The following is a 26,361-nucleotide window of genomic DNA, read 5'->3' as shown; positions in this document are numbered from 1 at the left end:
TTCGCTATATATACCCGGGGCGCCGCGCCGCCGTACCTGGTGCCTCCTCCAGTCCCTTACCTGCGAAGGGAGCGCTGGTGAGTAGCCGCCGGGGCGAGGGCGCTTCCTAAAACCTTTCACTGACTTCTTCATTCTTTCAGCTGCCGGGACACCGGGCTGCAGGAGAGAGAGGAGAAAAAAAAAAATCATAATAAACCTTTCCGAAAATTTCAGATCCACTTGTCTTGGGAACATGACTGCTCGCTGTTAGGATGCCTCCTGCTGCACCGTGGCTGTGGACTGTGGCACTGGCCTGCCGCCCCTGGGCGCTGGGCTAGGGATGTTTTGAGAGTTGAGGTCAGAGGAGGAAGGAGAGTCGGGCACTTGCTGGCTGGTCACTAGCTGGCTGTCGGGCTCAGTGCAGGTCCCCGTGAGCCCCCAGGCTGGCTCCCCACCCCGCTTGAATGGGGGACAGCCCCCTCCTGCCTGCCCTGAGCAGTCTGTTAGTGGTGGCTGCCAGGTGAAAGGACGCCCCCAGTGTGACTTCCACGTGCCCCGGGGGCTTGTTTGCAGAGCTGTTTATCTAAGGCCTAAGGGACAGACCTGGCTGGTGCTCCCATCAGCACAGGTGGCCACCGGCAAAGGGCTCTGTCCCTGAGCCCTGCTGGGGAGGACAGAGCCCCTAGCTGGTGCTTTCAGAGCCAGAGGGTACCAGGCAGGGGAGATGGCTCCCAAGGATGGTGTGGGTGCAGGGGGTTGGCTAAGGGGATGGAGTGTCTTCAGGCCCTCATAGGAGGCGCACGCTCGGGGGGTCAGTTCAGGTTCCTGACGCAGGGGCCTGGCATAGGTGGCTGGCACCGAGGGGCCTTGGGGTCTCCTCTCTTGTCTCGGTGGGGGGGGGGGTCTATTTCTTTCTCGGACTGGCTGATTTCCACTGGGCAGCCTGTGGATTCCGTGGGATCCCCTCTTGCAGCTAATGAGGTTGCCCAGGAGGTTTCTGGCCTGGGGTTCCTGGCTCCAGCCCGTATCTGCTCTGTCTCCTGTGCTGGGAGCTCCTTCACTTGTTCTGTGTTGGGTGCTGTTGGGTATTGGGAGAGCGGTGCCTCCAGGGAGCGACCATTGTTTCAGGTTCAAAGATGGAGGCGTCTGTGCCCTGGCAGCTGCTAGTGATCTCGTGTCTACTTTCTGTAATTTTGTACATGGCTGGCAAGAAGCGCATGCTCTGTAAAAGTTTTAGATGCTAAACGAATTGCTTCCTTCTAGGCCTTCCCCAAAGACTCAGCCATCTCATCGGAACAGGTCCCCAGGGGGTCAGGGATGGGTGCTGGGTGAGTGCTGGGAGACACAAAGTGGCCATAAAAATAGGCCGACAGTTCTGGGGATCAGAGTGATTGGGAATAAACTGGACTCTAATACCATGTGCCCCCACCCCACTGTCTGCCCACCCTGCGGTCCTCACCTGCACACAGCTCCACCTCCATTCTGGGCACAGGCCAATGGGAGCAGCAGCAGGGAGCAACCAGGACAGCTTAGGAGATGAACTGGAAATGCAAAAAGATAGCAATAAGTTGAAGATGTTTCTGCGGACACGTTCCACCCCTGCCACCCCTCTCATACAATGCCAGATAATTGATGTAGTTGCCCGTTACGGGTGGGATGGATTTTTGAAGTCGAAAGACAACGTGAAAGTGACTAGGGCGTTGCGCTTGGTTATCAAGTCCAAGTTTAAAGTGATGGGACAATGTCTTTAAGATCCCATCAGCACATCTCAGCAGAAGTCTCAACCAGGGAGGCCCAGGCCAATTTCCTTCTTTGCCTCCACTGTCTCAGACACACCTCTTCCCTCCGTCACCACCACCACCACCCTGTCCTTGGCAGTATTTTCCCCCTATCCAGGCAAAAGGTAGTCACCATCACCCGCGTGGCAATTTCTCAAGCCTTGAGAACACTGGATAGTGTGGTTTGAATTCTCCCGAGAGGTAGTGTCGGTGTGACTTTAAAACAATCCATGTGTCCGGGCCTCAGTTTCTCCTTCTACAGAGCAGGGATAACGTTGGGTCTGATACGTAGTGTAACTACCTGCAGCTGTGCATGGCTGTGAGATTAAATCAGTTCATTTGTGCACAGGACTGAAAACAGCAGCTGGGCTGGCTCCTGTGTGACAGACGCTGTGCCACATGCCCAGTTGCTGTGGGCTTCCTCCCTGCACTTATGACGCCTAGTCCCAGTAGGTGAATGAGTACCTCTATCCCGGTCTCGCTCCAGGGGCCCTGCCCCAGGCTGCTTCCTCTCCCCACTTCTGATGCCCTTGGCCGTGGAGCTGCTGCTGCCCAAAGCACAGTGGTCCCAGAACAGGTTCTGCTTGGAGAAACCCAGACGATGTCAAGTGCAGGGGGTGGGTGCCTGCCAGGTGCCCTGCTTCCCACATCCCTGAAGTGCCCCGAAGTCCCATCTCCTGGACTTGCAGAAAGAATATGAGATCCTGTTGGCATGTGGAGCTAAGAGGGTTGGGTGCACAGCCAGAGCGGTGCTGGGGAGCCGGGGAGCAGATGTGTGAGCACAGAGGACCACTCATAGCCCCTCGCTGGGCACTGCTCCGGCGCGGCCCTAAGGGATGGCTTTGCCCCTCCTAGTGGCCGCTGCGATCAGCAGGGCCACAGCTACCTTAGGGAAGACAGGTGGGGGAAGCTCTGGGGACCTCCAGTGGGGACCTCTGGTGCTGCCCGAGTCCCCTGCCCTGCAGAGCAGGTCCAGTGTCTGCTGAGTCCCTGGAAACCGGCTGAGAACCCTGCCACGTCCTGTGGCTGCTGTGCTTAGGACCACGGCCCCTGCTCAGTGGAAAGACCTGGAGGGTGCTGACTGCCAGCCTCCGTGGGGACCCCGCAGCCTCTGTCATTGCAGCATTCCTGGCTGTCTGGATGAGCAGGCAGGAGTGGCCCCTGCAGTCTCAGTGCCCTTCCCCCCCAGTTCCCTCCAGGGAACTCACAGAGCCCCACCTGGCCGCCATGGCGGTCCCTGGGCGCCCTGGTACCTGCAGCCTTGTAGCTCCCCTGGCCCCTGGCTGTGAGGGCTGGGGAAAGGCTCTGGCTTAGGGACCAGCACGGTAGTTCTGAAGTCCAGATCCTGACCTGGCTGTGGAACTTGAGCAATTTCTGCCTTTCTCGGGGCCTCCGCGGCTCTGTCCGAGAAGAGGACCCTTTGCAGGTTGTGGGAGGTCACAAACCTCCCAGGACACTTCTTGGCCACAAAGCAAGTCTTAACACCTTTCTCTCACATGCTTAGCGTTCATTTATTCAACAAATATTTGCCGAGGATCGGGTCCTTTGCTGAGTGCTGGGGGACGAGGAGCTTCCGGCTCAGAGCAAAGTGGAGTTTCGACTCCTTGGTTCCTGTGCACTTCAGCGGTGCTGAGTGTCTACTCTGTCGGCACTGTGCGTGGTGCCTACGCTCTCTGGTCACACAGCCCTCCCAGCAGCTCCTTGGGGAGTTGGTATTGTCCCACTTTTGATACGACAAGATTGAGTCTCAGAGAGCTTTTGGTCAAGCTTTAGCTTTAGTTCTGGCTCCCCACCCCCCATGCCTCAGGTGGTCACCTGGCCCCCGGGGGCACCTGGCAGCCCTGTGGCTCTGCATAGCCTGCAGGGCAGCCTGGGGCCGTGGTGGCGCAGACAACAGGGTACAGGTAGAGTGGCTGCTTGGCTGCCAAGTGCCCTACCTGTCCCCACTCCCCCGGTCCCTGGAGGAGGTGTTGGGGCTGTGGGGGTGGAAAGGGTTGGGAAGGGCGTGGCCGGCGGTTTCTGAGAGCTCTGGGCTGCCTACCCAAGATGGGGTCGGTGCCAAGGCGTATGCCACCTGCAGCTCCGTTCACCTGCCAATGCCTAGCCTGGTGAACGACCCATAATGGGGATGATGGAGGAGACGAGAGGACCAGTGAGGGGGGTCACTGCTTCATCAGGGAAGTGTTTGTCAAGTAGTTGCATTCAGGAAAACCAGAGTTCCAAGAAGAGGGAGTGGAGGCCTTCAGTAGAAATCGAGTCTCTTGGCTGTTCAATGCCACGTGGTGTCCGGAGGGGAACGAAGCCAGCTCAGTCCTTGCCCAGAGCAGGCAACGACTTCTGAGCTGGTCGGATCCCTCTCGCGTCGTGCGCAGTGCGCGCTCAGCGTGGCGGGCTGTAACTGCGTCATCTACGTGAGCGTAGTGTCTTTATTCCCAATACACACTGTGCCCAGTATTTGAAAGAAAATGATTCCGACCAGTCGTAGAAATCCAGTCACAGAAAACATGATTTATTTTTTTTAACTTAATATTTTATTATTTTTGAGACAATATTTTTAACATTTTTTGTAGTCAGAGGCATAAAAATTTCACAAATGAAATGACCATTGTCCAGTAAGAAAATAGACAAGGGTGACAAAGAAGAATCAAATGGAAAGATGTTCACTCATAAGTAAATTTTAAAATATTGCTAAAATCGTTCAAACTACAGTAGTATGCAGTTCCCATTAGTTTCTTTAACAAAGATTTAAAACAATTTGACAAAACACTCTATTTGCAGCAACACTGGTAACATATGAGCCTTCCTTTTCTTTTAAAAAAAAAAAAGTGTAGCTGCCGTATATAAGAGAGAACACGCAGTGTTTGTCTTTCGGTGTCTGGCTTATCTCACAGAAGACATCATTTAGATAATAGGTTAGTAATCGTGCTTCCTACCTCGGACTGCTGACAAAGTTCCCAAATGGGAAGGCAGTCTCTCCATCTGGCTGCTCCAGCCAAGAGAGCTGGCCAACCCACCTTGCGTGCGGTGGTGAGGGACAACCACCTACCGGGGAGACAGCTTTGAGTTGTTGGTTACCGACCAAGTGCATTCCTTTGGTGTACTTCATATGCCAACACCCCCATTCAAAAAGTTACAGTGCAGTCTGCTGGGCACCGAATGGAAGTGGATAAGGGGCTCCTTCCTTCTAAGAGGTTCAACTCTATTTGGAAAGGCACTCTAAGCATGCATGAGATAGGGAGAGAATTTTCGAATTTATTTAAGGTTATTAAAGAAAGATGGTAGAAGGTCACAGTCATTTTCATGTTTGTCTGTGTGTTCAGGGGCAGAGCAGAGAACCAGTTCTGTAAACCTTTGTTTTTGTTTAAAGATGTATTTATCTTGAAAGTCAATTAGAGAGACAGAAAGAGAACAATCTCCCATCCGCTGGGTCATTCCCCAGATGGCTGCAATGACCGGCACTGACCTAGGCCAAAGCCAGGAGCCAGGAGCTTCATCCAGGTCTCCTGCATGGGTGGCAGGGGCCCAAGGACTTGAGCCATTTTCCTCTGCTTTTCCCAGGCTGTTAGCACGGAGATGGATTGGAAGTGGAGAAGCGGGGACTCCATTTGGGATGCTGGCGTCACAGGCATTGGCTTTACCGATACGCCACAACGCCAGCCTCTCTGTAAACCTTTAAATACCTGTGGGTGGCTCTGAATTGCTCATTGCAACCTAAAAGCAATTTTTTTGCCCTGTGGTTTTGCTCTTTTTGACTTAAAGAAGTCTGGCATTCCATACCGTCATCTACTTGTTTTTGTAGGATTGCTGGTAATCACACAAGGTTTATGATGTGGCTGGCATCGTGCTGAGAACTTTTAAGACACAACACACTTACTCATCACAATGATCTTTCAGAAGTAGTGTTGTCCTTGTCTTCCCCATGGGGAAGCTGATGGAGGGAGACAATTGAACCAGCCCGAAGCCACAAAGGCAAACTCGGGAGTTGAATCCAGACAGCTGGGATTTGAACGTCCAATCTCTTAGCCACTGGGCCAGGGGCTCCCATCTCCCAAGTGATATTGGGCAACATCACAGTTTTGGCTGTGAACAGTGGGGTTGGGGGAGGGCCGGTGACTTGTGCCCAGCAGAGACCAGGGATGCTGCCGAGGGGACCGTCAGTGCACAGGACAGCCACTCTTGGTCCCACGGAACTACCCGGCTGCGAACGCCAGGGATGCTAAGAGGAAGAAACAAACCTGCTCTGTGTCAAAATCGTTTCTCCAGTATAATTCATCCATCAGTCAAGTGACTTAACATTCCTCTTCCCCAGCCATGTGGGGAACACTCGGTGCTCCAGGAAGACAGCTTGTGTTTCTGTCGCAGCCCGGCTATTGTGGATAAGAGCCCCAACCTCAATGACAGGTAGAACCGTGTTTAAAACTGGCACTGTCACTCACCTGCTGCACAGCCTCGTCTGAGCTGCTTCGCCTCCTGGGGCTCCAGGCTTTCCTGTTTGCCGAGTGGTATGGCCAGGATCCCTTTCTTGCGTAAAGATGGGAGGAGGTCATGTATGTCTTGCATACCTCTTGCAGTCTCATTAAGTGGTAGTTGTCCTTGTTTTTAGAAATCAATTAAGAGATGTCACAGTGGTGTGTGATGGAGTGCCAGGTGAATCACCAGGGCAGTGCATGCTGGGAACACGAACAAGAACAAGAACAAGGCTGAGGGGCTGGAGAGCAGGCAGAGAGGAAGGAGCCCCTGGGGGTGAGGGCCAGGACAGAAAGATGCGTGTCAGACCTTGGAATGGGAGAATTGCCCCCATGAGGGCAGAGGTGAGGCTCTGGGGAGTGTGCAGGGCCCTGCATTGGGGGGCAGGTGTAGGTGAGTGGAGAGGAGGGATCCTTTGGGGAGCAATGGACAAGAGCACATGAGCAGTCAGGTTCTGTCCACAGCATGGCTGTATGTTGGGAAAATTCACCTTTGAGAGACCCTGCGGCCCAAACGAGTTCAACAGGCTGCTGCCTTAGTCTGGGTGGAGTCAGTGAGGCCCGGGCCAAGGAGGTGGTTCCAGGAACTAGGACTCACGAGAGCCACGAGCAGTGGTTACAGTAGGTCCACGGTGCTGGCCGGGGCTGGGGGCGGTCGGAGGTGACTTTGAGATTGTTCAGAGGGGACCGTTTCGGTGGCAGGAAGGGATGCATTAGGAGGACATTAGGGTGCCGGACGTGGCTCTTGAGCATTGAACATAGGCGGCCATGGGGCTGCAGGTGGGTCAGGTGCGCGTCCCGATCTGCACGTGTCTGGGGCGGGAGCCGAGGCCAAGAGCACTGCATTCACCACCTCCCCAGGGCTTAACCCCTATGCCATTTTCAGCCTGGGTGTGGTCATCCACATAGTGGCCTTGGGGTTTGCCCAGATCAGCCCTGGCCACTGCTCCCCAGCCACCCTTCTCTACTCCACTTCCCAGGACCCTGCTCAGTAGCAGACTCCGCACAGCTTAGGTAGCAGGAGCCCCCGGGCAGTGGAGCCTCCCCTCAGGTGATGTCTCCCTGGAGCAGCTTTGCACCGAGCCCCTGGGATGGGTCACACCTTTGTGCCCAGAAGACAGGGCATTGGAAATGAGCTCTGCCCCTGGACTCTGGGAGGCACGCAGAGGGCACTCAGCCCAAGAGCCGCTGCAGGGGAAGTCTCTCAATTCAAACCTTGGAGTCTTGGGACAAGTTCCTTAACTGCCTCCTGCCTTAGTTCCTTCAGCTGTACATGGGAGAGGGATAGGACCTCCCTCCACGGGCAGCAGGGCCTGGCTCGGTACCTGGTGGCTGTCTGCTGCAATGTCAGGTGCTGGCATCACTCTCAGAACACATATTGCAGCGTGTGGCGTGCTGGGTGCTTATGAAACTGAAATGGAAGCCCTACTCGGTGCCTCCGTGGAAGCTAATGCCCAGAGATCATGGAGGGCTGTGCTGTGCTCCATGGCTGCGTGGGGAGAGGCCAAAGTGGCCTAGTTGGGTTCAACAGCTTCATGAAAGCTTCCCTCTCCCCCGCTCCATGAGAACTCACAGAATCAGCCACTTCCACCCTTGAACTTGATGCATAGGAAGAACAGAAACAGCACAGGTGTCGCTGGCCCACCACACATCTGTGGGCTTAGGGCTGAGTGGCAGCTTTTAAAAGGATTTTTAAAAGGATTCAGGGATTTCAGGAGAAAGCACAAGACACCTACGCTCCCACCACTCACCGGCAACCCCACGGACCGTGTCAAGATCAAGTTGAGCTCAGCTGTGAAGAAGATAAGTGAGTGTATCTACAGCCATTTTTCTGTTTTTGCTGACGCTTCATAACCTTTTAAATGGCATGCTCTTACACTACATGGATGTACCATACTTAGTATGATACCTGCCTATTATTTTTTAATTTTTGGTTTTTAGCTGTGTAAGCGACAGAGTGGAAGGTGGTCTGTACTGCGTTCGTGCTGTCCACATGAATTTATTGTGCACTGTTCGTGTGCCAGGCAGAGCTCCAGGGCCCAAGGAAGCAATGAAGAATAAGACGGCGTCTCTTTTCTGGGTAGCGCTTGCATTCCAACAGGCAGGAAAATAGATTTAAGACAAAGGGAAAAAGGGGTCGGACAGATGCAGGTTCTGCGAAGAGCAGGAGCAGAGTGAGAAACTTGTTCCCTAATACATTGAATATTCCTAGATTCCTAATTCCTAGAAGTGGTGTTACTGGGTCAAAGTTGTGTGGCAAATGTGAAGCATCTGAGACATGTTGCCACCTGTTTTCAAAGAACGTCCAGCCTGCTCGTCTCAGAGCATCTTCTCCAGCACCGCCTGTTAATACTCTTAAAACTTTTGTGCTACTTTGTGGGTTGTCACTCTTTGGATGTGCATGTCTTGGTTTGCTAATGAAGTTGAACACTTATTTTTTTTTTAAACAAGGAATTTAGCCCTTTGTACTTCCTTTTTCTGTGAACCGTGTGTTCTAGCCCTCTGAATTGCTTTGTTTAAAGTACGTCAAAAGGCAAAGGGTGCAAGGAGTGGGCTGCCAGATGTGCCAAGTAACTGACAAAGGCTTTGTGGAGAAAATGGGTTACAAGGAAGTCTAGAGGCTAGAAGGCTAGAAGCAGTGTGGTTCTGACAAAGGGTCATTAATCCAGGCAGCAGGGCATGGCAATCATTGCTGCTATCAATCAGAAGCCTACTGTGTGCCAGGAACTTTGCAGACCTTAATCTCATCATTAATCTCGAACTCATTTCACTGTTAATCTCATGGCCCTGTAGGGCATGAAGAATTGCCCCATTTTATAGATGGGGCAGCTGATAGCTTCTGCTCGGCACAGAGGGACCAGCTAAACCCACACCTGCCAGTGATGGGCACTGCTGGGTTGCAAGCCAGGTGCATTGCACACAGGTTAAGCCGTCCAGCAGGGGGGGCCTTGTGCAGGGGCGCCCTTGAACTTGTGTGATGTAAGAAGCAGAGAGGGACTCCATGGAGGCCCGTGCTGCCGTGGCATATGATGAGATGAAAAGGGAGGCACTTGTGTCATCCAGAGGCTAAGGCAGAGAGAAGTGGGAGGAGTCAAAGGGGGCACAGTGAGTTGCCTGGATCTGAGGCCAGAGTGGAAAAGCCTGGAAGAAGCCGTTTGGTTTGGGAACAGCCTGGGGGCGGGGTTAAGGGAGCCAAAGAGGGCACGCGGACCCCACAGTGCAAGCATCAGTGAGCAGGACACCCTCCCTACCTTCCTCTCCCAAGTAGGCTCTCTCTCTCCCTCGGCAACTAGGTGCTGCTTGTTTGTTTAAAGTTTACTTATTTGAAAGGCAGAGTGACAGAGTGGGAGAGACGCAGAGAGATCTTCCACTGACTAGTCACTCCCCAAATGGCTGCAACAGCCAGCGCTGGGTCTCCCACATTGGGTGGCAGTAACCCAAGGAAACCCAGCCACCACCTGCTGCCCTCCCAGGTGCCCTGGCGGGGAGCTGCATCGGAAATGGAGGCAGGACTCGATCCCAGGCACCCTTCCACGGAACACAAGTGTCCCAAGTGACCATTTAACCCTCTGTGCCACCATTCCGGCCTCCAGGGGCGGCTTCTGAGCCTGTGTTTTCCCACCCACAGATCATGGCTCCTTGGCCTGAGTTGGAAAATGCCCAGCCCGACCCCAATAAATACATTGAAGGGGCTGCAGACCAGCAGCCGGCCAAAGACAAAGAGACCGACAAAAGTAAGTGCCGCACCCCTGGCCGCAGGCAGGGGAGGTGGGGCCCACCGGGACCTCCAAAAACGCAGATCTGGTTTCTCATGGCCTTTGTTACTTGTTTGAGCAGATGCCACCAGTGCTCCCATAACCAAGATTGAGCTCCTGCCATCCTACTCCACTGTGGCACTGATAGAGGAGCCCGCCGAGGTGGACGACCCCTGGGACCTGCCCGAGCTCCGGGACACGGGCATCAAGTGGTCAGGTAAACAGGAGGCCAGCTGCTGTTGTTCCCGATGTCTCCCTCCCTTTTTCAATGATGCCCTGGCTCAGGGTGCTGCTCTAGTATTTGAGGCTTAGCATCCAAGCAGTGTGGGGGGTACATTGGTTGTGGTGGGGAGGAAGGATCTTTTGTTCAGAACCAAGGCGCCGGGCACTGGGGTTGCAGCCAATTGCTCCCTGTGACTCTGTGGGCTGACCAGGTTCTGGGGATCACGGGAGGTGCAGAGGGTATAGCCGTGGACAGACGAGGCCTGCTGTCCGAGAGCTGGGCAGGTGGTCCCTTCATCTAGACGAGAGCTGGGCAGGTGGTCCCTTCATCTAGACGTGAGTACCCGGGGACGCAGACAGTGCAGCCAGGACAGCTGTGAGGTGGCAAGGGCGACATTTCTGAGCGCAGGGCAGAGGTCTGTCTGGGAGGTAGGGGGGAGGGGAAGGGGCCGGGGAAGAGCAAGGCTGTGAGCAGCCAATGATGCAGCATCCCGGGAAATCTGAGGCTCCTAGCGAGAGCTCCACAAATTGAGGCTGTGATTGCTATGGGACAGGTGCATTCTAGAAAATTAGCTGCAGCCTTCTGAAGGGGTTGTGGAGAGCCATTACCTCCGATCCTGCACTTAGCAGGTAGTCAGCGCTCTTACCTGCGTGACAGCTCCAAGCCCAGACCACAGGGCTCCCTCCTGCTTAATGCAAATCATTTCAGAGCTTTCAACCCACTGGATGCAGCAGCAATGCCGGTGGCCCACCTCCAGGCCCTGGGAACTGATAGCTAGCAGCCTGGGGTGGGGGCGGGGGTTCTGAGCTCCTCACCAACCTTCTCAGTGCTCAAAGCCTTTGTCTTCTCCCCACCCCCTGCCCCTCGCAGAGAGAGACACCAAAGGGAAGATTATCTGTGTGTTCCAAGGAATCGGGAAGTTTATTTTGCTCCTGGGTTTTCTCTACTTGTTCGTGTGCTCCCTGGACGTCCTCAGCAGTGCCTTCCAGCTGGTTGGAGGTAGGGGGCGCAAGGCTCGGCCATCTGGGGCGGGCTGGGGGTGCGGCACCTGAGCTCGGTTGGAAGGGAACAAGTCAGCAAGCCCCTCCGGCTGCCACCTCCTCAGGTTGTAGGGCTGGGACCCTCAGTAGGTCGTCCTGTGACATCTATGCTCCCATCCTATAGATGAGAAAAACCCAGGTCTGGCTTGCTCTGGCAGCTCAGGCCAGGAGCTGATTGCAAGCTCTTAGCTCCTGGAGTTTGTCTCAGCCCCAGGCAGGAAGCTCTTTGATAGAAAGACTTATCAGGAATTCCTGCTGCTGCTGGTGGCCTCCCTCCCAAGGACACTGTGGAATAAGAGCATTCTCTGGCCAGGGCACGGAGGTGGCCTGGGCTGGGGGAGTCTGCCTCCCCCGGCAGTGGCCCACACCTCTCAGGACCGAGTGTGGCTCTGCAGTGTGGGAGGAGCCGGAAGTGGGATGATTACGCACTCCGCAGCGGATGACTACAGAAATAGGCTTCACTCTGAGTGCAGGCATTTTCAGGGCCCTGTCGCAAGCATTCCGTCCCCAGACACTTGCCATTTGCAGAGGAAAGAACGGGGGCCCAGAGAGAGCGCCAGCCTACCCAGAGCTTCACGGCCTGGAGTTGGCGTAGCTGGATTCAGTCCCAGCTCTGTGTGACATGAAGGAGCATGGATCTCTGCATCTCTTGGTGCCTCTCTTGAGAACCCATTTTAGTGGCCTGGGAGACATGGGGAGGGGCACCCTGCGGGGAGCCCGGCAGGTGTACTGACTCCCTGGTTCCCGGCATGCTTCTGGTCTCCCTGGCCCATGACAATGTCCGCGAGAGGCTTTGCGCTCTGATTCTCTAAGACAAGTTGCATTCACTCTCCGGGCCTTGTCTTTGTAAAATGGGCTGGAGAGTGGGTTGGCTTTCTCCAAGACTCACCCACAAAGACGACTGTCAGCGTTCAGTTCCAGGCCAGCCCTGGGCTGAGGTTGCAGCTGGGGGGGTGGTACAGAGGAAGGAAGATCCATGGCTAGAGGACAAACCGCACTGGCAATACATCCCAGAGGCAAAGGAATTGGGGCCTCAGGAGGCTGACAGGCACCCACAGGGCCAGGATGGAATTAAGGCCAGGTTCATGGTCAGAGAAGGCTAGAGAAGGGCTTGCTGACTGAGGGAATGTGGTTGGAGCCTGGGAGGCTGCAGCGTGAAGGGACAAGGGGCTGATGGGGGGTGGGGAGCTAGATCAGGGAGGTGGAGACAGAGACGCACGTGTGAACAGCCAGCGCATCTCCTGCTTCGTGATGGAAGGAGGAGGAGGAAGCAAGATGCCGTAGGCAGCAGTGAGGCTGGAGCTGGGCTCCCCAGCCCCAGCCCACTGGCCTTGCACAGACCCGAGTGGACTCTCTGGCCACCTGCCACCCCTCCCCCGTGACGGGCCATGGCTTTGTTTCACAGGCAAGGTGGCCGGGCAGTTCTTCAGCAACAACTCCATCATGTCCAACCCCGTGGCCGGGCTGGTCATCGGGGTGCTGGTGACCGTCATGGTGCAGAGCTCCAGCACCTCGTCGTCCATCATCGTCAGCATGGTGTCCTCCTCCCGTAAGTCGGGGCGCCCGCGAGCTGGGGGCATAGCAGGGAGCTCCCCCGTCCTTCTAGAGAGCAGCCTGGGAGTTCCTCTTGCCACCGTCGTCTTGCTCTCTTGTCCAACCAGCGTGGGTCCTGCTTCCATTCCAATGGTTGGGTCAGGAAACAGGCCCTGATGCTGGAGGACTCAGTTTGGAATTTTCTAGAACTGTGCTGCCCAATCCATCCATCCACCAGCACATGTGGCTAGTTCATTTTATTGAACTTTATTTAAGTCTAAAATAACAAAAAAATTCATTTTCTCGGTTGCATGAGCCTCCTGTGCCTGGCCACTGTCCTGTTGAACAGTGCAGACATAAAACATTTCTATCCCTGTAGAAAGTTCTCTGGGAGGAGGTCATTTTCAGTGCTAAGAACAATGACATCCAATGAGATCCCACATTGGCCTTGACACAACTGAACTTGGGGGAGACAGCGTTCCAAGCTAGTACCTGCCTGATATTTGCTCTGGCTAAATTGAAATACATCATCCGAGGGGGATCAGTTAGAACTGAATTGTCAACCCAAACCAGCATTTTAGTCCAAAGTGACCAGACTTTTTCCATGCCCCAGTTGGAAAAAGATACTCCTGCTTCATACTATGTGTCAGAACCTTGAGGCAAGACACTGATTGTTTGTTAGAGAAAGAAGTAATCTTGCCAGGACCTCGGCCTCATAAATACACAAACGTTTGATGTCTGGCTTGTGAATGGCACCTCTGAAAGGAGAGACTTTGTGCGTGGCCAGCTGACTCAGTTGTACCTTTGAGGCCTGCCGCTCATTCACTTCCATCCTTAAACACTGGGTACTTCTTGGTCTCTTTCAAGCTGGCCTCGCATCTATAATGGGGAGGCGCGAGGAATTTAGACAGGTTCCTAGCAGAGCTTCGGGGAGTCTGTAGATGTTGGCACGTGTGCCTGTTTCTCTGATGACCATCCTGAGCTTTCCTCCAACTCTGGGCGCAGTGTGCATGAGCCACAGAGCTGCTTTGGGGGCTTGGCGCGAGGGAGAGAGGACATGGGGAGACAGCCCTCCCGAGCTTGCTAATGGCTCTTTCCCACCCTCCAGTGTTGACCGTGCGGGCTGCCATCCCCATCATCATGGGGGCCAACATCGGGACCTCCATCACCAACACCATTGTGGCGCTCATGCAGGCAGGAGATCGGAGTGAGTTCCGAAGGTAGGAGGAAGTGTCTGAGCCGGCCTTGGCTGCCATCAGACGTGTTTGTGGCCATGCTGCACTGGCCTTGAGGACATGCATGCCAGACTCACTGCTTGTGCTCCTGGAAGCAGCCACGGGGGAGTACTGCTGGGGCAGGGGTCACTTCCTTACCCATTGATTGAACTCAGCCTGATAATAATAGTGGCCATCACCACTGTGGCATTTCTCTGATTTATTTCTTATTTGAAAGTCAGAGTTACAGAGAGAGAGATAGAGAGAGAGAGAGAGAGAGAGAAAGAGAGAGAGATCTTCCATCTGCAGGTTCACTCCCCAAATGGCCACAATGACCAAAGCTGTGCCAGGTGGAAGGCAGGAGCTTCATCTGGGTCTCCCATGTGGGTGCAGGGGCCCAAGAACTTGGACCATCTTCTACTGCTTTCCCAGGATCATTAGCGGGGAGCTGGGTCAGAAGTGGAGAAGCTGGGACATGTACCAGGGCTCATATGAGATGTCGGCATTGCAGGCGGCTGCTTAACCCGTGCTACAATGCCAGCCCCACCACTGTGTCATCTTAAGGATTAAATGCAATTGTGCAGTTAGGTGTTTAGCAAAGTAGCTGGCACGTGGTCAGAGCCTACTAAAAGGTAAGCTCTGGCTGGAAACTTAATCTGCTGGCTGGTATAATTGAAACAAGGCCAGTTAGGGTCAGATTGGCTGTCTCGCCTAGTCATAAATAATTATAACTTCCTGAAACTCCCATTTTTGGCCAGTTCAGTGCAACATTTTTTCTTTGATCCTCACTTCCTTGGCAATAAAAGGCAAATTGTAGGTTTTGTGCATGTGGAAGGCCTGAAATAGAGCAGGCTGAATATAGACAAGGGAAACACGATTTTCTTCCCCAAACTTCCTGTGAAAATCTCCCAGAGCTCGGGATGGGCTTTTCCAGAGCTGATGGGCACAGAGGAGCAGCTCCCGGCTTGTCTCTGTGGTGTGGCCACCAGGAGGTCAGGCTGTTGGCATCCGCCAGGCTGGCGGGGGAGACGGCCCACGTCATCCCGTCTGTCGGTGGATTAGCCGAGTCGGTGGCTGTCCTCAGAGCCGTTCATTTGGCCCCTGATAAAATGTGCTGATGGCCACAATAATAGCACACGTTCCACGGGGCGTTTCCTAACTTGATCTTCTCAAAAAGCTGAGTAGGCTTCTCCCTACCAGTTTATTAGCAAGTGTGGAAACCCAAAGTAGAAGGCCAAGGGCGGGGGGGTGGGGCATGACTGGGATTCCACGCAGGTTTTCTTAGTCCAGATTTGGAGTTCTTTTCACTTCAGGCCTCAGGGTAGCCCGTGAAATGGAGACGGAAGCCCAGTGGGGGCGCCTGCATGTAGGATTGTGATCATCTCAGATCACCCTTGGGGATGTCTCAATACACTTTCAACAGAATTTTTTTTTTTTTTTTGAAAGGTGCAGTTAGAGAGAGAGAGAGAGAGAGAGAGAGAGATCTTTCATCCAGTGGTTTACTCCCCAAATGGCCAAAACATCTAGGGCTAGGCCAGGCGGAAGCCAGGAGCCAGGAGCTTCATCCAGGTTTCCCATGTCCGTGCAGGGGCCCTAGCACTTGGGCCATCTTCTGCTGCTTTCCCAGGTGCATTAGCAGGGAGCTGGATCAGAAGAGGAGCAGCCAGGACTCAAACTGGCACCCATATGGGATGCCAGGGCTACAGGCAGGGGTTTAACCCACTACACCACAGCCCCAGCCCCTGAATAATATCTTTGAGGGCATATCTTTCTCTCCTGGTTGTTTGGATCATTTTCTTAGATTCCTAGAATAATAGTTACTATATCAAACATTTATAAAGCTCTTAAAAACATTTGGCCATGCACTAAGAAATATTTGCACCACTTTCCATGATATCAGCAGGGTATGAAAGTGCTTTAAATCGCCCACTTGGGGAAGAATAAAAAACATTAGCTCATAAGATAGCTGAAAATTTGTCCTTGCAAATACATTTCTTTTATTACGAGTCTAGCTAAGCATTCCCCACCCCCAGGCTCTGCTCCCTATTCACATCTCAAGCTCCACTGGGCGTTGGGTGTGGCTTGGATCTGCAGGTGTTCTTTGAAGGGGAGATTTTTCATTGAGGAAAACAGAGGTGAAGCTAAGTTTCTGAAGGTGGAGATGGGCAGAAGTTCAGCAGGAACCTCTGACTTGGCTCGGATAGACACAGAGTGTGGCGTACACAAGCCCTGTTCCTTGAGGGTGCTGTCTGTGGACCTCTCCCGACTTGAGAGCTTTAGAAGGCTAAGAATTCACTTGTGGCAGGCTGTGGTAGTTACCCGCCTCCTAGTCCCCACCTTTCCAGAGCACAATCGCCTTCAATATACAGAATTCCAAAATGATCATGAAAGCAGCCCTCCCAAACGGGGCTTGGCTAAGCTCATCATCCCAGCCAGAGCGTTCTGGCTGGCTCGCAGCATCTTCATCTTTTGAATGGGATTATTATGACCACCCAGCTTGGGGACTGCCATGAGGAGACTGTGGCCCTGTGTGCACACAGACAGGTGACACCCTCTCAACTGGTGGCAGGAGGTCCGGGGTCCTGGGGCGCCCTCGCTTGTTGACTCACCTGGATGTGGGGGTTCTCGTCCGGCCACAGGGCTTTTGCGGGGGCTACTGTCCATGACTTCTTCAACTGGCTGTCCGTGTTCGTGCTCTTGCCCCTGGAGGCCATCACCCACTACCTGGAGATCCTGACCAACCTGGTGCTGGACACCTTCCACTTCCAGAACGGAGAGGACGCCCCGGCGCTTCTCAAAGTCATCACGGACCCCTTCACCAAGCTCATCATCCAGGTATCCAGATGGAAGGAGCCACTTCCTGCCCCTCTGGCCCCTGGCCCAAGGGGAGAAGTAGGCTTAGAAACAGCACTCTGTGGCCAGATCTTAGGGACACCCGACAGTGTGACTGGCCCCACTGGTTTCCTGGGTGTCACTGCACGTGCCGTCTTCCTTGGGGTGGGGGAGGAGAGTGGTGTGTGCCTAGGGCTGTCCACGGGAATGCTGGGACTGCCTTGTTCTCACTGCCCCCAGCACCAGTGAGCTCAGCAAGGATTAAAGCTCCCACCCATAACCAAAGAGAAGGGTCTGCCTCCTCCTCTCAGGAACCATCTCTGCCCTGGTTCCTGGTGTCTGTCCATATTGCGGAGATTAAAGGCTTTTGGATGTTGCCCTGGAGAGAAAGGGCCGGCTGGGACCTTGTGTGTCCACTCTTCCTTCTGGTATTCTGTCTCTCGGTCATCCAGTGGATCCCTACTCCCTGCCCCCTAGTCACCAGTGCCTTTGTTCACAGAATCATTCATTCATTAGTCAAGCACCTGCTAACATCCGGGTACCCTGCTCCTTCCGGGGATGCAGCTAGGTGCTAATACCCGGGTACTCTGGGTAACATGCGGGTGGGTACATTTGGGTACACTGCTCCTTCCGGGGATGCAGCTAGATGCTAACCTCCGGGTACTCCTGGTAACATGTGGGTACATCCGGTACATCCTTCCTGGGGATACAGCTAGATGGAGCCCAGTCCACCTCTGCAGGGGCTCATGGTCAAGTTCATCTCCTTAGAGCCCCTCCAAGAGCAGCCTCTGCACTTCTGCCCCACATCGGTTCCAAGGACATGCTGACTTTCTTCTTTCTATTGTCTTTCTCAGTTGGATAAAAAAGTTATCAATCAAATTGCAATGAATGATGAGTCAGCCAAAAACAAGAGTCTGGTCAAGATTTGGTGCAAAACTTTAACCAACGTGGTAAGTTTCCTTGAATATTGCAGGGGGCGGGGAGGCCCGTGGGTGGTGGGACAGTGGTGGTGATGGTGGCATACGCCCTGGCTTCTAAGCACTGAATAAAGTCTTTCATTCAGGAAGGGGCAAGTAAACAATCATGACAGAGAAAAATTGGGGTCTCCCACAAAAAAAAAAAAAACAACTCAGAGCTAGTCAGTCTTGAGGAGGTAAGTCCTTGAACGCTGGATGAGCTCAGCAGTGGGACAGACAGACACAGCGCGTGTGGCTTGTCATTACTTTCACGCCTCTCGGAGGAAGCTTATCTCTGGCTGCTTCCGGGTTCCCATGCTTGGAGGGGCCGTGGAAACAGCGCATCACGGTGGACAGGTGCCGGCAGCAGGTGGCCTCTCTCCATGCCCCCAGAAGCTCTAGAAAATTCCTTCTTGGAAAGCCCACACATTCCAGCCTTCCCGCATCGGGCCGTGACCTTGTCTGCTTTGTATTAGGTCTGTGGCTCGCTCTCACCTCTTGAGCGAACACGTGGTTTTGTTTTTTTGTGGGGTACCGAAGGTTGAAGGTTGATTTTGTTTGTCCCTGGTGGTTCCGTCAACATGAATACGCAGCCCTTAAGAGATAAAGTTTGGGAGGAGCCACCATACACCTGCTCCCCCGTTGTCTGCCATTCCCATCAGAAACGAGTGTCGTGGACATGTCTTGTGTTTGTCTTCCAGACTCAGATGAACGTCACCGTCCCCTTGCCTGAGAACTGCACTTCCTCTTCCCTCTGTTGGACAGATGGGGTCCACACCTGGACCCTGAAGAATGTAACCCACGTGGAGAACATCGCCAAGTGTGAGTGGAAGCCAGCAGACCGACCCCTGGGGCGGGCCAGGCTGCTGGTGGCTGTCACTCTGTGCGCAGCCCCGGGGAGGGAAGCGCAGAGGGGTGTGTGTTTTCCCAGCAGAGGAACCCGAGGCTTGGGGACCGAGGTGGCAGCCCCAGGTCCGCAGGGAGAGGCAGTGATGGGACGTGAAGCCCAGTCCCCTGCAGTTCCACTCCAGTTCAGGAGCACTCCCTACGAGGTCCTAGCGTGTGTCCTCCGTGGGCGTCGCCAGTCCTCTGTTACTAGCTGGGGAGGTGACAGCCGATTTTCAGGAAGTTGTGGGGCCACACAGACTGTGTGAGTCCCTGCTGCTGCACGGCGGGTCCCACACAAGGCACTGGGCCTGTAGCTCTGAACATGGCAGTGGGCCTGTGCCATTGAATGCTCTGGCTGATTTTGTTTTCTTATTAAAAATTTATCTTCATCTTGAAAGAGAGAGAGAGAGAGATTGAGATTGACCTTCCATTTGCTGGTTCACTCCCCAAATGCCTGCAATAGCCAGGGCTTTGCCCAGACCCAGGGAGCCTAGAACTCCATTTGGGTCTTCCTCATGGGTGGCAGGGACTCAGCCACCTGAGCCACCACCCACTGCCTCCCTGGTTCCTCGCCCACAGGCAGCTGGATGAAAAGCAGAGGAGCCAGGATTCAAACCCAGGCATGTGGGAGGAAGGCGGCCCAGGCAGAGCCTCAACCTCTGAGCCAAACGCCTGGCCTGCTCAGCTTCTTTTAATAAGCAGCAGTACTGCCCCTGGGTCTTTTCCCAGCCAGATCTTTAATTCTTCTAAATATTTCTTACATACCCTTTTGTATACTTCTGCTTCCCTCCTGCCACCTGCTGCTGACGTTAATTTAGAGCCGTATACATGGATATTTCCAGCACGATTTCCCGCACAGAATCAAGTGAATTTACCACCTCCCATGCCCTGGTGCTATATGTACACTGACAGAACTGGAGCATGCTGGAATTATCATGAGGGCATACTGGGATTTTGAAAAGCAACAGGTTTCTGATAAGCGATGCCCCCTACTCTAACTTGCCCATGCTGCCCCCGAATGTACGATTATTACAGGTGACAGAGGTGGCTGAACTGGGCAGGATGCCTGATGAGCTATGGGAAGCCCACATTTCCCAGTTTTAGGAGGTCCTCTGGCCAGAGCTTGGTCTCAGGCCCCACTTAGCTGTGCTGATTCTGGGCTGCCATGTGCGTCGCTAACAACTGAGGTTCTACTACTACGAGGAGAGGGTGCTGGGGAGTAAGTCTCGTCCTGGGGCCACCATGGGGATCTGTGTCCCTGACGAGGCTGCCCGTGGTCTCTTAGGCCAGCACATCTTTGTGAATTTCAACCTCCCGGATCTGGCCGTGGGCGTCATCCTGCTGATCGTCTCCCTGCTGGTTCTGTGCGGCTGTCTGATCATGATCGTCAAGCTACTGGGCTCCGTGCTGAAGGGACAGGTGGCCGTCGTCATCAAGAAGACCCTCAACACCGGTAGGCCTGCTGCCCCCGAGCTGGGCATCATGAGGGCACCCCTTTGATTCCCATCTGACAATGGCTTTGCATGGATCTCCTGTCTTGCTTCTGCTAAACCGCCCAAATTAAGATGCCATTTGCCTGGGAGATTTTCCCTGGCCTCGTGGGTGGGGTCTGGATACAGGTATCCACCCTCCTCCCCACTTCCCGTCAGTCTTGGGAAGGGAATGTGATTCTGGATAACTCCATCAGCCTCTTGGGGCAGCCAATGAGAGCTGACCAGGCCAATGACATCGCCACTCCGGAAAGTTAGTGAGATGCAGCCAAGAAAACCCGTCTCACCAGGTTGTCAAGAGAGGGAGCTGAGCAGCCCTGGGCACTGGGCAGGGAGGCACGGCCTGCTCCATTGCCAGTGGGCCCGCAGGGCTGCTCCCCACGGCTGCATTTTCTCGGTGCTCCTGGAGGTGGGAAGAAAGGAGGAAGGTGTGCAGTGATGGGAGGCCAGGCTGGGAGCCAGTGTGGAGGCCTGGCTGCTCTGAGCTTTGGCAGCTTTAGCGTCTCTCACCTGACCACTGCGAGTCTGGTTTTGTCTTCCTACCACTCACCTGCATCCTTGGCTTCACTTTCTGAATATGCAGGTGAAAGACCACAGAGAAGCAAATGGATTTTATTTATTTATTTATTTACTTGAGAGGGAGAGTTACAGACAGAGGGAGAGGCGGAAAGGTCTTCCATCTGCTGGTTCAACCCCCACATGGCTGCAATGGCCAGAGCGGGGCTGAGCTGAAATCAGGAGCCAGCAGGAGCTTCTTCCAGGTCTCTCACATAGGTTCAGGGGCTCAAGCGCTTGGGCCATCTTTCACTGCTTTCTCAGCCCATAGCAGAGAGCTGGTGTGGAAGAGGAGCAGCTGGGACTTGAACCGGTGCCCATATGGGATGCCGGCACTGCAGGTGGAGGCTTAGCCTACTACACCCACGGCTCCGGTCCCAGGAAACTGATTGCAGTCCAGTCTGCAATCTCAGAGCATGGCTGGGCTTAGCAGTGGGGTGGAGAGGCCTCTGTGTACCCTCACCCCCAGCCCAGCTGCAGCACAGTGCATCACCTGGGCTTCCAGCTGAGCCCCTCTTTGGGGTTGTGAAAGTTCTCCTCGCCTTCTGTCTTGCAGACTTCCCCTTCCCCTTTGCCTGGGTGACTGGCTACCTGGCCATCCTCGTGGGGGCGGGCATGACCTTCATCGTGCAGAGCAGCTCCGTGTTCACATCTGCCATGACCCCACTGATCGGTGAGTTTCTCCCTGGCTTCTCCCTCCGGCCGCCATTGCCATTTCCCATCATCCCCTGGGCCAAGCGCCATGCGCTTCATGTTTCTCCCCAGGTATTGGCGTGATAACCATCGAGAGGGCCTATCCACTCACGCTGGGCTCCAACATCGGCACCACCACTACCGCCATCCTGGCTGCCTTGGCCAGCCCCGGCAATACATTGAGGAGCTCGCTGCAGGTCAGAATATGGCATGGGGCAGGGACTCTGTGGGTATGGATGGGATACAACCCCGTGTGCGCATTTGCAAACTGGTTTCTAACAAGAGCCGGGCTTGTCTCTGATATATCCAGAAGATGGAAGTAAGATGCAGGGGGTGGAACCGAGGAGCTTGCTATGAGAAGTAGAGGCCACCAGCTCCCTTTATAGGTGGTCTGCTTCCCATCACTGACCATTGTTCAAATCAAGGTGGGCTGGCCACCCAATAGAAAGGAGGAAATCGTGTTTAGGATGCCCAGACAAGATACCACTTCCCATCTCCTCGCCCCTCTCTTGGGGAACTGTGCCCGGGCAGTAGCCAGAGAGGGCATCTGGCAAGAGCCTGGCATTACACCAAGACTTGGGGCACCTGCCTGGCCTGGATAGATGAGGTTCCCTTGGGCTACCTTCACTCCCCAAATTCCCACAACAGCCAGGGCTGGGCCAGGACAAACCAGGGCGTCTGGGATTTGAGCCCTCACTGCTGCCTCTCGGGGTGTGCTGGAAGCCGGATCAGAAACGGAAAAGCTGGGATTTGAACCCAGGCAGTCTGATGTTGGATGAGAGTGTATCACACGAGGAGACTCATTTTAATAATGTATTTGATTTAACCCATTATCACTTCAACATGTATTCAATACAGAGATTGTTTGGGCTAAGTCTGAAATCCACCTGCTAGTACATCTCAAGGTGGAGTAGCCCACCTAAATGCTCAGAGCCACCTGTGGCTGCTGGCTACTATACTGTCCAGGGTCCAAAGCCACAGGCATGGGCAAGTGGCCAAGGGCCTGGCTTCTGGAGCCAGACCTCCTGGACTTGAATTCCACTCCCCCATCTCTCACCCATGTGTCGTGGGGAAGAGAGCTTAATTTCATGGTGCCTCGCTTTTCTTCTGTGTCTAACAATGGCTGCCCCTTGGCGGGTGTTTTTGACGATTGAGCTAAGTCATGTGAGGCATTCCCAGCAATTGTCTCCCACAGACTGGAGGCTCAGTGGTCACTGTCGCCATGGTGTTTTAGTGACTGTAACCATCCTCCCCCAACCCCCACCCCACCCCGTCCCCTATCCTGAGAATGGGCCATTGAGCCATGTGAGTTTTCCTTCTGCCTACCAGCTCTAAACTGCCAGTGGGAGGCCATTGGGCTAATGCAGCTGGGAGTGGCAGTGGGCAAACCCGTTGTTGGAGCCTAAAGGACTTCAGGCCCTGAAACCTGAGCTGGGATTCAGCCTCCTCTCCTCACCCTAGACACATAGTAAGGCCTCGGAGGTTGGACCCATAGTGGGACCTCAGGCCCCACTCTGAGCCCAGCTAGAAAGACGAGGAAGCTTCCCTGGGCAACAGGCCGCTCACTCATCCACCTGCTGTCTTGCAGATCGCTCTGTGCCACTTTTTCTTCAACATCTCCGGCATCTTGCTGTGGTACCCGATTCCATTCACCCGCCTGCCCATCCGCCTGGCCAAGGGGCTGGGCAACATCTCGGCCAAGTATCGCTGGTTCGCCGTCTTCTACCTGATCTTCTTCTTCTTCTTGATCCCGTTGTCGGTGTTTGGGCTCTCGCTGGCCGGCTGGCCGGTGCTGGTGGGCGTAGCGGTGCCCATCATCCTCCTGCTGCTCCTGGTCTTGTGCCTCCGGCTGCTGCAGTCCCGCTGCCCGCGTGTCCTGCCCAGGAAGCTGCAGGACTGGAACTTCCTGCCCTCGTGGATGCACTCGCTGAAGCCCTGGGACCACCTCATCTCCCTGCTCACCAGCTGCTGCCAGAGGCGCTGCTGCTGCTGCTGCCGCGTGTGCTGTCGCGTGTGCTGCCTGCTGTGTGGCTGCAGGTGCTGCCGCTGCAGCAAGTGCTGTGAGGACCTGGAGGAGAGCCAGGAGGGCCAGGGCATCCCCATCAAGGCCCCCCAGGCCTTTGAAAACAAGGCCATGAGCAGGGAGGCCCAGGATGAGGTCAAACTCCCGATCGATGCCCTGGGCACCAAGAGCATCTCCAACAGCACAGCGTTCTAGGGGACACAGCCCAGTGGCAGGAGAGGACCTCAAGTCTGAACGTGCTCTGCCTGCTCCGTCCCTCACGCCACCCCCCGCCCCGCACTCCTGGGGATGTGGTCCCCATCAGGAAATGGAGGGGGTCTCAGTCTTGCCTCTCCTCTCCTCTCCTCGGCCCAGGCTGTCAGCTCTGCTCTCTGGGCCTTCTCTCCTGGAAGGCGTAGGAAGGCCACTGAGGGAGAAGTAGACAAGGCCTCCGGCTGGACAGCTGGTCACTGTGCTTGTGTTCCTTCGGAAGGAGAAGGACCTGGGGGCGGGACTTGCAGGAGGCGTAGAGGTCATTGTGAATGTTTTGTGTGTGCAAACCTCCCTTTGCTGTGACAGCCCAGATGTCTCTCTCTCTCTCTCTCTCTCTCTCTCTCTCTCTCTTGTCGTACCCTGGTTTCAACCAGGAGCAACTGCTCCCAGCATCTCGGCCCCAGCTCAGCCCAGTGCAGGGGAGGGAGTATCCTTGTTTGGAGACCCGGAAGAGAAGCCCACGTATGTGAGACTTTCCCCCTTCCCAGTGCTCCCCAGGCCTCCTGCCAGGGCTTCCTCACCTGGGCAGGGCTGGCTAGCCAAGCAGCCGCCCTGCACATCCTAGTCCTCAGGCTTCTTGGGTGGCAGCCGCAGAGAAGGACAGATTACCCTTGGCTCATGGGTGCCTCCACCTTCCCGAGAGCAAGCGCGTCCTGCTCTTGAACAAGGTCCTGATGGAGAATGACAGTAAGGGATGGTCAGCATTTGGGAGGCTGTGGCTTACCTGCCAGGTTCTTCTCTGGGCTAACTTGGAAGCCACATTGCAGAAGCCTTATGCCCATCTTAGAAGCCTGATGCCCATCTCTTGGTCACTTTAAAAAAAAAAATCCCTGCTGGATCTTTAGGAATAAGAAATGTGAGTTCGGTAAGCCCCCTGTCTCCACTGCCGCCACCTTGAATCCCAGGAGGCATGTGGTATAGACCAGCTGCACGCTCCCTCTGCATCGTCTTCACTTCCCGTGCAAGGTGAATGCAAAGCTCCACACTTTTCCCAGGGGGAGGAGACCAGGGCGTGGCAGGGGCTGCCCTCAGAGCTATGACCAAGTGCAGTGGGGCACACGTGTGCCTGGGGGACAAGGTGTCCTCCCTGTGCCTTCTGGAGCTCCTGTTTGATTCCTACTGTTGCTCCTCTTCCCTCACCACGCCGGCGCTCTGGCAAGTGAGCTTCAGCCTTCTGCAGGAAAGGGGCGTTGGCGCAGCTGCACCCCTGGGTCCTGTCCCCACCCCCGCTCCCCAGCTCTCACGGGTTGGGGCCCAGCTGAGCCCTCCCCAGATGCCCCGTGTAGATAGCGGTTCCCAACAGAGACATTTAAACTCTATATTTATAGTCGTGCACCATGTACAGCATTTTTCATAAGTTATATAGTAAATAGTGCCTATGCTTTGTTTTATAGTGCTCTCCGTTGGAAGTGAGGCAGGGTTCTTCTGGGAAATGTAAACAAACAACCACCTTTGTATATTTTGTTATGCCCACCTGCTGGGCACACGCTTGGGGCCCCGCCCATGCCGCACACCCTGTAAATATGTAAGTTAAACCCAGACCTTGGCATCTTTGCACTCAAATGATTTTGAAACATTGGATCCTTGTACCTGTGTTGATTGTATTTTTTTTTTTTTTTTTTTTACTGGTTGTGGGAAGGGAGAAATAAACAAGATAATCAAACCCGAGAGGAGACTGTGGCTTTCATTTGCAGAGGTCCGGGGGCCTCCTGGGATTTGCTTCCTGAGGCTGTGCGGTGAAAAATCCTACCGCACTTGACATCGTTGCTACCTAACACCCACCACCGGGGCAGCTACACGATTTGTGGGGGAAAGTTCTGTTGTAGGTACCCAAACCTCTTTCGATCCTTCCTTGGTGTCTCTCTTGCTATGTCATAGAGATTTGCTACGGGGTGCTACTCGAAGTAGAACATCTAAAATTCAAATTATTTTACACTTCGTCCCTTCCTGTGTCATTGTGTTTTAAATGCAAACATAAGGACTTTTGACTTACATACAGAATTACTGAAATCACACAATTCAGATTCCGTGGCTCTGTAGCATGTAGTTTGTTCTTATGAAGACAATGGGAACACTGGCCAAATTAATTATTGTCTGGATTTAACTTTAGCATGTGTGCGTTCTTCCAACACGCTCTGCCTGCAGTGAGTAAGGAGGAGTCTGTGTCCCCATCTTTAGCTCAGTGGCTGGCCTCCGGGAGCAAGGATGTGGCAGGTTCCTTCGTCATCAGAACACCATTGCCTTTTTTCTGTATTCTAAGAAAGTTCTGATTTTGGGGCTGGCGCTGTGGCGCAGTGGGTTAAAGCCCTGGCTTGAAGCGCAGGCATTCCATATGTGTGCCAGTTCTAGTCCTGGCTGCTCCTCTTCTGATCCAGCTCTCTGCTGTGGCCTGGGAAAGCAGTAGAAGATGGCCCAAGTCCTTGGGCACCTGCACCCATGTGGGAGACCTGGAAGAAGCTCCTGGCTCCTGGCTTCGGACGGGCGTAGCTCCGGCCATTGCAGCCAACTGGGGTGGTGAGCCAGTGGAAAGAAGACCTCTCTCTCTGTCTCTACCTCTCTCTGTAACTCTGACTTTCAAATAAATAAATCTTTTAAAAAAAAGTTCTGATTTGAACAAAGTGTGGATTTTGTGCTGCTGTTGCCCTCTGAATAGTTAAGTCTCAAGGAAGGGTTGGTTTCAGTTA

The 26,361-nt window shown here is 54.3% G+C and overlaps 1 protein-coding gene across 1 annotated transcript; it reads left to right on the top strand.

Annotated features, from left to right (window-relative positions):
- Positions 1-51: 51 nt before the first annotated feature.
- Positions 52-25,314, top strand: SLC34A2 (solute carrier family 34 member 2). The gene is made up of 13 exons (XM_062212936.1): positions 52-77; positions 9,852-9,957; positions 10,061-10,195; positions 11,072-11,200; positions 12,647-12,790; positions 13,883-13,994; positions 16,628-16,823; positions 17,675-17,770; positions 18,478-18,598; positions 19,950-20,117; positions 21,266-21,382; positions 21,475-21,599; positions 22,991-25,314. Exons 2-13 carry the CDS (start codon positions 9,855-9,857, stop codon positions 23,618-23,620), a joined length of 2,076 nt encoding a protein of 691 aa, XP_062068920.1. The 5' UTR covers positions 52-77; positions 9,852-9,854; the 3' UTR covers positions 23,621-25,314.
- Positions 25,315-26,361: the final 1,047 nt, after the last annotated feature.

This window comes from Lepus europaeus, chromosome 16 (assembly GCF_033115175.1).
Source record: "Lepus europaeus isolate LE1 chromosome 16, mLepTim1.pri, whole genome shotgun sequence".
Classification (NCBI taxonomy): domain Eukaryota; kingdom Metazoa; phylum Chordata; class Mammalia; order Lagomorpha; family Leporidae; genus Lepus; species Lepus europaeus.
This window is presented reverse-complemented; position numbering and strand designations above follow the sequence as displayed.

Bases quoted from the DNA above. Each gene is read 5' to 3' on its own strand.
- SLC34A2 (XM_062212936.1), top strand. From the start codon at position 9,855: ATGGCTCCTTGGCCTGAGTTGGAAAATGCCCAGCCCGACCCCAATAAA. The intron at 9,958-10,060 runs GTAAGTGCCGCA...TTGTTTGAGCAG, and splicing joins AGACAAAGAGACCGACAAAA to ATGCCACCAGTGCTCCCATA. The intron at 21,600-22,990 runs GTCAGAATATGG...GCTGTCTTGCAG, and splicing joins CATTGAGGAGCTCGCTGCAG to ATCGCTCTGTGCCACTTTTT.